The sequence below is a fragment of the Asterias amurensis genome, chromosome 16 (assembly GCF_032118995.1).
Source record: "Asterias amurensis chromosome 16, ASM3211899v1".
In the NCBI taxonomy this organism is placed as follows: Eukaryota; Metazoa; Echinodermata; class Asteroidea; order Forcipulatida; family Asteriidae; genus Asterias; species Asterias amurensis.
The window spans coordinates 15,142,044-15,155,640 of record NC_092663.1 but is presented as its reverse complement, the minus strand read 5'-3'; the positions used below and the strand labels follow the sequence as shown (position 1 = coordinate 15,155,640).

The following is a 13,597-nucleotide window of genomic DNA, read 5'->3' as shown; positions in this document are numbered from 1 at the left end:
TTTTCTTCCTCTTCCTCGAGGCACTGGACAGTATTGGTATTTTTAAAAGACCAGTATTCTCGCTCAGTGTATCTCAAAATAACAATCTGTACAAATTGGAACTCAATTGGTCGTCGAAGTTGCGAGAGAATAATAGAAGAAAAAACACCCTTGGTGCACAAATTGTGTGCTTTCAGATACCTTGAACTCAATCCCTCATCAGTTGAGGTCTCAGTTGAGGTCTCGAAATTTATTCAAAATATTTTAGTGAGAAATTTACTTCTTTCTCAAAAACTATGTACGCGTGTAACTTTAGAGGGAGCTGTTTCTCACAATGTTTTATACTATCGACAGCTATCCATTGCTGGTTATCAAGTACCGGGTAAGTTTTTATGCTGACAATGATTTTGAGTGATTACCAATAACGTCCAGTGCCTTTAAAACCATCTCCATTTTCTTCCCCAGGAGTACACCAATCCAATCGAAAAGATTGAAGAGAATGGAGGTACCTCACACGGACCCGAGGTGTCGGCTGCGAACGGGGTCGACTTGGAGATGGGAGACCTGAACTCAAATAGGAAAGACCGAGACTACGCTAAGAGAGAAGCGGCGGAAATTCTGAAGGAACTTCGTGGAGATCTGACGTACGCTATCGATGACGTCCCGCCGTGGTATACTTGTTTGCTTCTTGGGTTTCAGGTAAACATTTTGGTTTCTGGTGGACCCTTATATGAAGGGTGCATTCGGTTAGCTGCTACGGGTCGACCCTGATGTCACTGATCTGGTTGAGCGACTGACTTCACCTAATCGAATGCAAATTCCCCTAGCATTCTCACCAATGCCTCTCAAAAAGACGACCGTAATTATTTTCATTGTAAACCTGCAACGTAAAATTATGTTACAAGCCCACATTGATACAAAAATATGCATTCTTTGCAGATTTTTAGCAATTGAGTTTTCATTTGAAAGTTTCACATACATCTGACTTTTATTGTGTCTTTCTCAATACTCTGGCCTATAAATCAGCATTATTTTGGTAACCAAACACCAATCATATGACCCTACCTATGGGGCCGGTAACAATAGTGTGACACATAGTCACCCTGAGCAAGGACCAGACAAGGGCACAACTGATGAATGTCCCTGTGGTGCTGGGGCCAAATCTTACCCTGGCAACAATTATCAACATCCACCATATGGGTTCCCAGAGGTTTGTTTATTAAACTTTGTGATAAAACATGAAAATACAGCCCTGGGTTTCTAGTTGAGGGTATCCATGTGCTGATAGTGTTCCAGCTGTTTGCAACATGCTAAGGCCAAATAGAAAAAAAAAAGAAACAGAAGTGTCCCTGCCAGCTTCCTTTTATTAGAGGCGACAAAAAAAGAGATACATTTTACCAATTTCAAATGAAAATAATTGCCTGGTTGGTTGTCTTTAAAAATGTGTTGGGCGGCCATTAAAAAAAAAAAGGCTGGACACTTGACATGTTTTCCTTTAATTAAGCCTAATGTATAACAGGTTTGCCAGATAATAGTCTTGGTGCAACATGTTGTTTTATGTTATTAATCGTGATTCCCGGCTATGCGCTATGCACACATTACTATCGAACAATAGCAGGAACTGTTCACAAAACTCTCACATCACCCACTATAGACTTTTATTGCAAATACTCGGTACGCATGCGTTTGGGGTGGAATGAGGTGCATGCTGGTCTAGGTGCTAGCGATCAAGTATGATCGCTAGCTAGACCAGCAAGCACCTCATTCTTGGGTATTTGTAAAAAAGGTCTATGGCTGCTTTTCAGAGAACGCACTCCATTGGTACGGAATAATCGCAACATATGTGCATGTATAGCGCCCTCTATGGTTGCATGGTTATACAATTCTACCTCCATGGTTTGACTAACTCACTTTGAAAGTCTTGCACCAAGACTAGCCAGATGAGAGTCAAACTGGGATGAGAATTTTCAGACTTTTATCTAAAATCAGACTTTTTAACGACCCGGTGAAGAAAATCTGTTAGGTGCAAGCGTGCAAGCAAGCATGGAGGTTGGGAGTGCAAGTGATGTCGGATATGAATGTTCAAAGACTCTACGCACTATTGGCAATTGTCAAAGACCAGTTTTCTCACTTTGGTGAATCTCAACATATCCACAAAACAACAAACCTGTGAAAATTTGAACTCATTTTGTCGTCGAAGTTGAGAGATAATAATGCAAGAAAAAACACCGTTATCACTCTAAGTTGTGTGCTTTCAGATGCTTGATTTTGGGGCCTCCAAATCTAATTCTGAGGTCTAGCAATCAAGTTAATTGAAAATTGTGACTTCTTTTTCAAAAATTACGATACTTCAGAGGGAGCCGTTTCTCACAATGTTTATGCTATCAACACTTGTTACCAAGTAAGTTTTTATGCTAACAATTGTTTTGAGTAATTACAAATAGTAGTGTCCACTGGCTTTACCAGTAAATGACCACCTTGCACAAAAGAGCTTGCAAGACAAATGTTCCAAAAATGGGACTCAATCACATCATACAAATCCCATTAGGTGTCCTTCTGGCCATCTGGCAGTAATGGATGACCATGAGCAGTAAGCGAGAAGGCATTCCAGGGATAAAGTGCTTTATAAAAAGGAGTCAATGGCTCTTCAAAAGCTAATCTACTTCTCTAATCTTATGCTGAGGACATTAACTTCCAAAAAGCTCTATGAAATCTAACCCACAAAGCTTCGGCCCAAAAATAAAACATGTTGAAAGTCCTGCCTTTTTGAACAAAGGAACGAGTAGGGGCTATTTTTGAAGGGCTCAGGGACTTTTTTTTAAATGGCTGGCGACACACTCTTGGCTGGGCTATTATATATAATATTAAAAAAAGAGTTGTCTAACACCGATAAATTGTATCTCTCTTTTTTTCATTAAAAAAATAAAAGAAAAAGGAGGCGGCCTCTATAAAAGAAGGAGGTGGGCAGGAATGCTAAACATGTATTTTTTGCCTTACCAAATACATGGAAATGGACTCCTAAAGTTTCGATCCTAATTTCAGACTTTGTTCAGAAATGACTCTCATCACCTGAGGACTAATACCCTTTCAAAACTCTCTCAGAGTGGACCAAAACGACTAGTTGATGAACGTGATGATAAGAAAAACACTTCACCAGGTTGTTCAGTTGTGGTTTACATACAACTCAAGTCCTAAAATTACTGGACTCTGTGCCCAATAAGCACCACCGAGCTGCTTTTAAGGGGTTGGGTGGGGCCTACTTTTTTTATGACACCAAAATTACAATACTTGGTTTAAAGATAATGATGATAGAAAGCTTCCCCTAAAAATACTTGCTGAGGTGCTGTGGTTTTTGAGAAATGAGTAAAACAATGGCACAAAAATAATTGGGTTGGGCCTTCTTTTTGTACGACACCAAACACAATGTCCACCAATTTACATTAAACTTACTTGGTTTGAAGGTAATGATGATAGAAAGCTTCCCCTAAAAATACATGCTGAGGTGCTGTAGTTTTTGAGAAATGAGTAAAACAATGGCATGAAAATAATTTTCATCTCAGGGGGTCGAAGTTTATTTTTGCATGTACAACGTATTTACCCAACTCTCCTGAAAACATTGTTTGTGATTTTTTCTTTTAAGATAAACATGTATTACATACACCTTCATTCACATTGAGTAGGGATTTATGTCACGCCCTCAAACTTTATATACAAAAGGTATCAAAACCCTCTAAGCAAAAAATATTGATTTGCTTAACAGTATTCTGCAGGATACCAGATAAAAATGATACATGTGACACGATGGCTGGCCGAGAACATTATTCTGGTTAGCACATTTTAAGTTGTGCTTAGCACCTTTCTGTGCCTATCTAATCAGATGTGGAAGTTGGCCAAGTTGTTGTTTCGAATCCTGCCATTGTTTCCTGTATTTGAGCAACAATCATGGTGAAAGGAAATGACCGTCAACCATTTCTTGGTCATTTTACTTCGATGTTACAACTATCCTCATCTTTCTGGTGGCTTGAGTTTTACACCAGACCTACAGAGGGTCAAGGCCAGTAAGGACCAAGGCCAGTGGTCTAACTTTTGGTCAGTACACTCTGGAACAGGTCAAGGCATGAGATTTTATGGATTCAACATTCTTGCTAAATACTGTCAACTTTTTTCTGTTTTCTTAACTATTAGTAATAATAATAATAAAACAGTATTCATATGGCGCAACATTCCTTATTGGGCTTAACAGCAAAATGAAAAGCATTAAAAAAACACAATTTAGAGTATAATGATCCACACAAGTATCACTTGAAATTGCATGGTTTTCCGTCGCAAACTAACACAGTCTGCCATTTTATGGAGTCAAAACTGCACAAAATGGCCGACTGTGTTTCTTCGCGACATATAAGGAAAACCGTGCAATTTCAAGGCATGTTTGTGTGGGTCGTCATATTCTACTTTAAAATAATCTATCTAACCATTTGCATTTCATAACAAACGATTGGAAACGCTTTTCAAAGGCCAACTTGACCAATCCAAGGCGTGGTGTTCCTTTAATGTGGACTAGTGAGCATGTTTTATTCACAGTGTGTTCCTTGTTTGTTTTCATGGATGGCTCAGTATTCAATCAAGTTTATGTTGTATAAACTGGATTGAATGATGGTGCAATTGACATACCATCAAGATTGCTTATCTGGGCAGTGACCATGAGTTCTATAGTGTAGACCTTTCTATTGCAACGTCACAGCCCAAGTTTTTGCCAACCAAGATTAGAAAACTATAGAAAGCCATGAGGGCAAAGCAAAAACAGATTGCCACTATTATTATAACAATGTTTCAGAAACATTCAAACATAGTGTTGAATTTGTTTGAAACAACCACTCATGGGAAGAAATTTGTTTAATGAAAGTTTGCAAAAAATGTTTAATTTTGTTTTAAAAACAAATGAGTGTTTTATTAACATTCGGCCGTCCATGACAACCAGCTCACTTTGTTTAGCAAACTTTCTCTCTGAATCTTGATGGTCTTAGTTGGTAAGACATCTGCTCTAGAATGACTAAGGTTGTTGGTTCGAATCCCACCTGAACAGTATGCCTGGGAATTTGTTCACAGAACTATGGGAAGTATATAGTGCTTATACACACATCGTTGCAAGGGTAAAAACTAAATTAACACACATTTAGTTAATACCTGGAGGCTTTGAATGAATGTGCATTAGGATTTTATGTTGTGTCTGTACAAATAATTCTGTCACTTTATGCAAAACAAAATGCGTCATAAAAGAGTTTAAAACAAAGCATTTTTTTTCGTCTCCGCAGCATTACTTGACGATGTTCGGAGCTACAGTAGCCATTCCGCTTCTCCTAGCCGAGCCGCTCTGCATTAAGAACAACTACTTAGCCCAAGGAGAGCTCATTGGTACCATCTTCGCTGTGTCTGGCTTGGTGACCTTGTTCCAAACGACCTTTGGGGTCAGGTGTGTAGGTCAAATTGTCCTCGTAATTTCAAGTTTGTGATAATATTTTCTGTAGACTTCAGTCTCGGCACCAAGTACCTGCATTTTTGTTATATTGTTTGACACCACATTCTTTTTGAACTTCTTTTGTCGTTAGGACAATTGTAATAGTTTCCTTTTGTTTGGTTGCTTTTGTATTTATTAAGTGCTTTTGTATCGTTGAAAAACTTGCTATATAAATAAGGTTATTATTAGTATTAATAGAAAAGACAACAAAAGGAAATATTTGCATGGCGTCGCAGAAGTTTGTAGAGAAAACAATGAAGATGTTCAGTTTGTCATGTGGAAGGGAAACTTTAAATGTAGAAAACCTATGTAATCAGGTAGGGACTTTTAAAACGCAATACACATGCAAGGCTCGGGTCTGGGATTCCAACCTGGGTCTGGGATTCCAACCTGGGTCTACTCACTAGGTGAAAGGCAGAGAAGAAAGTTTATGAACATACATGAATGATGTTCTTTCTTCTTGTCTGTTTTCTCCTTGTCTGTTGGCCTTCTGAACAATTCCTTAAAATAGCCATCAGAGGAACTTCTGTGCACTAAATGTTCTTCTTTGTGTGTCTTTTTATCATTCATTGGCCACCCCGTGTAACAACCAATTTACTTGCAAAAAATAGCCCATCCGCCGGACTATTGGCCCAAAAAGGGTCTCTCAGTTCGGTCACCAACACCCTCGTGTTTCGACCCTAGTAGAGGCTTTCTCTTCTAGCCTACAAGAAAGATTCTGCAAGTGTCGAAAATGTCATACTGTTAACTTTAAAGTTTGCATTTATACCATGGTACTTTTAGTTGGTCAAACAGTTTGCATCAGCTAATTCTATTTTCGTGCAGCTTTCGAGAAAGACTTTGCTTGGGTGGATACGTCAGGCTGTAACTATTTTTTGCATTTATATAGTTCCCTTTGGTTGTTAAAAGCAGTTTGCAACCGCTAATTCTATAAGTCTGACCCAATTTACGTGTTACAAAGGTTTTGAGGTCTGTTTACAGCGGTCTTGTATTTTCTAAAGCTGCCTGTCTCAACATTACAGTCCAGGATGAAAGCATGGATTTTTCATGTCACCAAAACCTGCCGCTGTGATGAGTGAAAGTGACAGGTGCCTGCTGTCAATCAATTAGCCCCAAAAACAAAAATATCCCAGACTATGAAATATTATATATATGTCCCGCTGAAGGGCTTGGCTTAAATGTAAGGAATGGGGTTTTCAATTTCGGCTGGTTATGATAGTCAGTTAAGTCTTATATTATAGCTCAATGGTAAATGTGAGAGAGGTTTGGAAATGTCAAAGAGGATTGTTGGGCCTGGTGAGCTGAGCTGAAAGAGAAGTCCACATTGTGTGTGTTGATTTTTTTTTTTTTTTTCGGGAAGGGGGAAGGAATGTCTTTGAACAACATGTTTATGTGAAGTGATATGTTTATTCTGATGACAGGCTCTGTCTGGAAAATTGTAAAGGTGCACCCGACTAAAAAGGAGAAAACAGAGTGTCTCCCTCAATCCTTTTTAGGAGGACCTCAACAAATTCTATTCTAGACAGATTTGAGAGCCCAAGAAAGAGGAAATAGTGCAAAAATGTTGACCAATCGTGACCTGGGGGTTGTTGACTTCCAACTTTAGGTATTTGGGATGACATATTCCCCATGGTCCTATTTGGTCAGGAGGGGTAGGGACATTTTTGAAGATTGATGCTCTGACGGACGTTTGAAAAAATACTGGTTGTAGGGGTGTTTTTATTGTTATTTCTGAATATTTTGCATTCTGCACTGTATGCTGATTTTGCTGAGGGAGTTTACATGTATGCACACGAAAAGGAAATTTTCACAGACGAAACCCCCCCCCCCCCCCCCCCCCCCCACCGCTGTTCACAGTGAACAAACCGGGCTCTTCTTTCAAGTTTTGGTTAGTATATAGTTTGAAACTATTCCTTTGAGTAGATTAAATTATAAATTGAAGTTCAGATCTAGGGATCTCTAGACCAGACCTTGATTGGAGAAGGCGAGGCCATGTTTCATATTACCTACATGTACAGGCACTTCCGTTGGAATTAAGTCCTCAAGTCTGTGGGAAACTTTTGAAGGGGCACCAGTCCAAGGCCATTATGACAAGAGAGCAACCGAGGTCATAGCTGCCGCAGGTCCTTTGTTAGACTTGATTCAAGTCTTAGATCGCCGGTATTCTTCTGCGTCTCAGCCACGAAAAACGCCCCCACATTATTAACTATCACACACCCTAGATGTAACGCGCAATCTTTGATCGTACAGGCTAAATGACGAAGGTTGATCACAAGAGGGCGCTGTTTGTAGCGGCTATCAGGATGACTAAAAGCCACGATCAAAGACTTGGAACCAAGTCTAGTCCTGGGTGTATTGTCAAACCTGATGGAGATAGTTTTGAAAATAATTATAAACATATCATGAGGCCATATGTGTTGACTGTAGCAAGTTTGATCAGGGCCCAATTTCATGGGTCTATGCATACAGCAGAATTCTACCTTAGTGGCACCCTGTAAAGTTTATTATTTTAAGGCAGAATTCCAAGGTAAGCAGAGTCATGAAGTAAGGTTCAGATCTTGCATGAAAAGGGCATGATATGTCAACTTTCAGCTGCTGAGAAGGCTTCCCCTGTCATTTGGAACATTTTAATTGGAGTTTCATAAACTGTACCAGTGCAAGCAGGTTGAACAAATAACAAACAAAACTAAAAACCAAGGGGTTTTGGGAATGCTGTGTTTGTGCCAGTGTTTTATTATAGATAAGTTTGAACAAATTCTGTATAACATGAGGAAGGGCTTTCAGCTGTAAAACAATTGTTGTTACAAGTTCAACATCTTTTCTGATTCAAATTTTGGGCCATAAATACTGATATCCTTTCACTAAATTACTTTACTTCGAAGTTAAAATTTTCTCGAAATGCTTTCCAATATCGAAAGTTGCTGTAGGTTTCTAAGCAAAAAATTGTATTGCATTGAATTTTTAAAAAAATCACCAACTTCAAAGTGAAATGTTTCTCAAACTGCTTTCCACTATCGAAAGTTGCTGTAGGTTTTTAACCAAAAAATTGTATTGCCATTAATTTGTATCAGTGATCACCAACTTCAAAGTGAAATGTTTCTCATAATGCTTTTGTCTATTGAAAGTTTCTGTAGGTTTTGAACCAAAAAATTAAAATTGCAATTATTTTTTATAAGTGATCACCATGCAAAGTGAAATGTTTCTCTGAAAATGCTTTCCACTATCAAAAGTAGCTGTAGGTTTTTAACCAAAAAATTGTAATTGCAATTTGCAAAGTGAAAGTTTTCTCAAAACGCTTTCCACTATCGAAAGTTGCTCTACATTTCTAAGCAAACTGTTGTATTGGCATTTTTTTTTTAATGATCACCAATTTCGAAGTGAAATGTTTCTCAAAATGCTTTCCACTATCGAAAGTTGCTGTAGGCTCCTAACCAAAAGTTGTTATTGCCAATAATTTTCAATAGTGGGTACCAAATATACACCTTCCCTTTAACAGAAATATGTTATGCTAAAAGCCACTTGTAGGAGTATACTTCCTGTTGCGCATCATTCATCGGTGCGGGATATTTGTTTTGTTGGTTTACCACATCCTAACATCCACTGTGATTGTAATGTATCGTAAATATTTTGTAATCAACGCCCCATGTGCTGAGTAAACTTATCACACCGAGTATGTTTGCCGACTCTGCTGGAATAATATCTCTGCAAAGCTCCGGCCATGTGTAGGTGTACCATTCAAAACCACATGAATGACGGGTTTCAGCTGTTGGATAAGTTGTGAAAAGTGGTGAACATTTTTACAGTTGGCAAAAATTATCCCTAAATAGTGGTCCGATCTCTGGCCATGTTATGCTGACCATTTAAAACCACATGAATGACGGCTGCCTGCTGTTGAAAAAAAAAGTTTCTAAAGTGTTGAACATCTTTACAGAAAGGCTTTTTTGCACAAGGAAAAAGTGTGTTAGCAAAATTATCCCTAAAAAGTGGTCCGATCTCTGGCCATATTATACAGGTGTACCATTTAAAACCACTTGAATGACGGCTGCCAGCTGTTGAATAAGTTTCTAAAGTGAGTGAAAATAATGTCCACAGAAGGGCCCTTTCACAAGTGTGTTTGCAGCATTCTTGTGGACAAGTCGAGAAAATACTGGCAGACCAGTAAAATATTAAGCTAACTTGTCCTGCTGGCTAGTCATTGAGAAAGTTATTGGCAAACTATCAAACCATTGATACTGACACACCCAGGAAATGGTGACACATTTACTACTTCGATGGAGGGGTTTAAAAAAGTTTAGTGAAGTACTCCTTGTTGTGACCTTAAGTGACCTTAAGTTGAAGTGACCCCGAAAATAAATAACTAAATAAATAACTAAATCAATCAAGTGAGGTTTGCTGTAGACCCGTAAATCTCTTCTTCTTTTTTTCTGAAAAGAACTGATGGTCAACGATGGAAAATTACCCCTTGGACAGTTCCCCCCCCCCCCTGATTTCTTTCAGAACCAACATTACTCAAAAGAGGTTTACACAATTATGCTACTGCAAACCCCACCTTATTATACACTCACCATGCAAAGTTTCAAATCCTACTTCAAATGAAGAATGATTGTGTATTCTTTTTATTTTCCCAGCTGCGCTTAAAAAATGTCTGCCTCATAGCACTTGGCTACTACAAAAGATCTAAACATGAGGTTACCCCTCACCCCCTTTTGAGGAATTAGTTCAAAACTCGCAAATTCAAAACTCGTTTGAGACAAAGTTTCGCCTTTCTGTATGCTTTCTCTTGATTTTTATCAGCTGTGCTTAAAACAATTCTGCCCCCATAGCACTTTGAATGGCTACAAGGTCTGAAATTGAGGGGGCCCCTACACTTTTTTGGAATTAGTTTAAATTTAAAACTGGTCCTGACAAAAGTTCTAAATAATCTTTGCCCTACTTTCTGCCCGAAACCACACAGAATGGCTACATCAGCGAGGTCTGATAAAAAAAAGTAACTCACTCGATAAAAGGTTAAATTAATCTTTGCCCTATTTTCTACCACAAACCACAAAGAGTGGCTACTAGGTTTGGAAGTAAGGTACTTTGGAATTAATTTAAATTCAAAAGAAAACAAAACAAAACAAAACTCCTCTCTGATATAATTAGTTTTAATTATTTGTTGTCTTATTTTGTGTCTCTATCCAGGTTGCCGATTGTCCAAGGTGGGACCTTTTCATTTCTGGGTCCAGCGCTGGCGATCCTCGGTCAGGTGGGAGAGTGCCCAGCTGAAGTACCGAGTGAGTAAAACAGTTTAAAAAAAGACAAGAAGAGAATCAAAATAGGAACATAGGTTAGGCCAAATAAAAAATAAAACATGTTTAGCGACCTCCCATAAGGGGGAGGGCCTTTTACCCCCCCTTTTTTCTTTAAACGGTCGCCCAAAAAAACTTTTTTAATAAAAAACGGCTTGGCTTTTTACAAAATAACTTTTGGACACGGATCTTTAAAAAAAAAATAATAAAAAAGGGAGGCGGCCTCTAAAAAGAAAGAAGGAGGGAACGCTAAACTTGTTTTTTCTTGGCCTTTACTCTTTCAGTGCCAAGTTAGTATTATCTTATTAATTTGTTCGGAAAACGCCGTTGCCAGACACGTACAATCTTTGTTTATGAACTAAAAAAAAAAACGTTATCAATCCCAGGCCTCGAAACAACTCCTGACACTCGCTGCAATTACCGTGGTGTGCTTTTGCTGTGATGCACTTTGCAAAGTTCAATTACAAACTTAAAGGAACACGTTGCCTTGGATCGGTCGAGTTGGTCTTTGAAAAGCGTTTGTAACCGTTTTTTATAAAATGCATATGGGTAGAAAGATGTTGTGAAAGTAGAATACAATGATCCACACAAACATGCCTCGAAATTGCGTGGTTTTCCTTTTACCTCGTCGACTAACACGTCGGCCATTTATGGGGGTCAAAATTTTGACTCCCATAAATGGCCGACCATGTTAGTTCGCACAGTAGAAGGAAAACCACGCAATTTCGAGGCAAACTTGTGTGGATCATTGTATTCTACTTTTCAAACATCTTTCCAACCATACGCATTTTATAAAAAACGATTACAAATGCTTTTGTTTTGACCAACTCGTCCGATCCAAGGCAACGTGTTCCTTTAAGTTTTCAACATAGAAGTGCCCCTTATCAGAGGGAAGTTGATGTGCACTTTCAAGAACCTTATCCACGGCTGGCAATCCTACATATTATGACCCATAATATACAATCACGAAGGGGTATTAATCACTCAAGAGACACTATTGACGTTTCGGACGTACCTAGTCAACACAAATCAGAAAGATACATTTTTGTTTGTTGAGAAAGACTGTTTTTTTTCATTTTTAAAGGCACTGGACACTATTGGTAGTTACTCAAAATAATTGTTAGCATTCAAACTTACTTGGTAACAAGCAATGGAGAGCTGTTGATATTATAAAACATTGTGAGACACGGCTCCCTTTGAAAAGACCTAGTTTTCGAGAAAGAAGTAATTTTCCACTAAAATATTTGAGTTTGATTTCGAGACCTCAGAATTAGATTTTGAGGTCCCGAAATCAAGCATCTGAAAGCACACAACTTCGTGTGACAAGAGTGTGTTTTTTCCATTATTATCTCGCAACTTTGATGACCAATTGAGTTCAAATTTTCACAGGTTTGTTATTTTGTGCATATGTTGGGAGAAGAGTGGTCTTTGACAATTACCAATAGTGTCCAGTGTCTTTAAAACAGAATTTTTGAAAAACCAAAAGTCAATACTCTTGACTGATAATTATGCCCTCTGGTGATAACATGTATACTATATGGGTCGTACAGGTACAATTAATGACACTTTTTGAGCAAATAAAAAAGAGATAAATTTTGAGTAAATTGGAGACCGATTCAAAAACTGACTCTGTGGTAGTGCAGTCAATTACGATCCTATAAGTTAAAGTAGTAGTCCCAGCCTATTTCTATACCATCCGCCCAGGTAATAATTAATAAGCGGGACAGTTCTTTCCAGAACTGAGAAGTCTCCCGAACACCCGAACAATCTACTCTGCGGTAGTAGAATTAAGCAAGACAGATCTCTAAGAACAAACTCTACCTGACAAGTAGATACACACGTGGTGTTACTGCAAACCAAATATATATTGATACCTCACCAATGCCATGCCTCAAATCCTCCATAAATAGACAAGATCGCACACGAACATGTGCATGATACTGGAGCTTTCCGAATACAGAAAATATATCACACATGTACAGCCTTGGCATAGGAAGATTTTAAATCGCTAGCTTCCATGCCTGAGGTCCCAGTGTTATTTTTCGGACCCTGCTCAATAACAATCCCTTCAGGAGCCCACTGAGAAGTTAAAGGCACTGGACACCTTTGATAATTGTCAAAGACCAGTATTCTCACTTGGTGTATCTCAACATATGCATAAAATAACAAACACTGTGAACATTTGGACTCAATTGGTCATCAAAGTTGCAAGAGAATAATGAAAGAAAAAACCACCCTTGTTGCACAAATTTGTGTGCTTTCAGATGCCTAAGAAAGGCGCCAGGCCTCCGTCTTTTGATATTTTAGTGAGAATTTACCTCTTTCTAAACAAAAATTTCGTTACTTCAGAGGGTGCCGGTGTTTTAAACTATCAACAGCTCTCCATTGCTCTTTTACCAAAGTTTTCTGCCAACAACTATTTTGAGTAATTACCAATAGTTTCCTGGGGTGAATTTCACAAAGAGTTAAAACAAGTCTTAAGTTTTTAATATCTCCTAGGACTAGTCTTGAGTTAGGACTAGTCCTAACTCTTGTGAAATCGACCCCAGCGACTTAAATGCCGGGTTCTCTGTAAACCGCCCTGGTAATCGACCTCCATAATTGTTTCCGTTTGTTTGGGAGGAAATGGAACTATTGACTCTAGAATCCTGGATCCCAAAGATTGCGGCTTTGTTATTTTTTTGACAAACAACTCTCACAAAAAGAAGTCACGTGTTGCCAACAGAATCGGTTGACGTTTCCTGTTTTTGCAAAAATTCAGTATCGAAGTTGTTAATGTGGTCGTGCCAAAATAAACTTAAAATGCCAGTTTAAC

General features: G+C 38.5%; 1 protein-coding gene across 2 annotated transcripts in view; it reads left to right on the top strand.

Moving 5' to 3' along the window:
* Positions 1-13,597, top strand: part of LOC139948741 (solute carrier family 23 member 1-like) — a 47,470-nt gene that overhangs the window by 13,473 nt on the left and 20,400 nt on the right. For both annotated transcript variants that reach the window (XM_071947039.1, XM_071947037.1), the window contains exons 3-5: positions 445-678; positions 5,292-5,449; positions 10,676-10,767. In XM_071947039.1, coding sequence (XP_071803140.1) covers positions 445-678; positions 5,292-5,449; positions 10,676-10,767 — 484 coding nt within the window. The remainder of the gene's footprint in view (positions 1-444; positions 679-5,291; positions 5,450-10,675; positions 10,768-13,597) is intronic.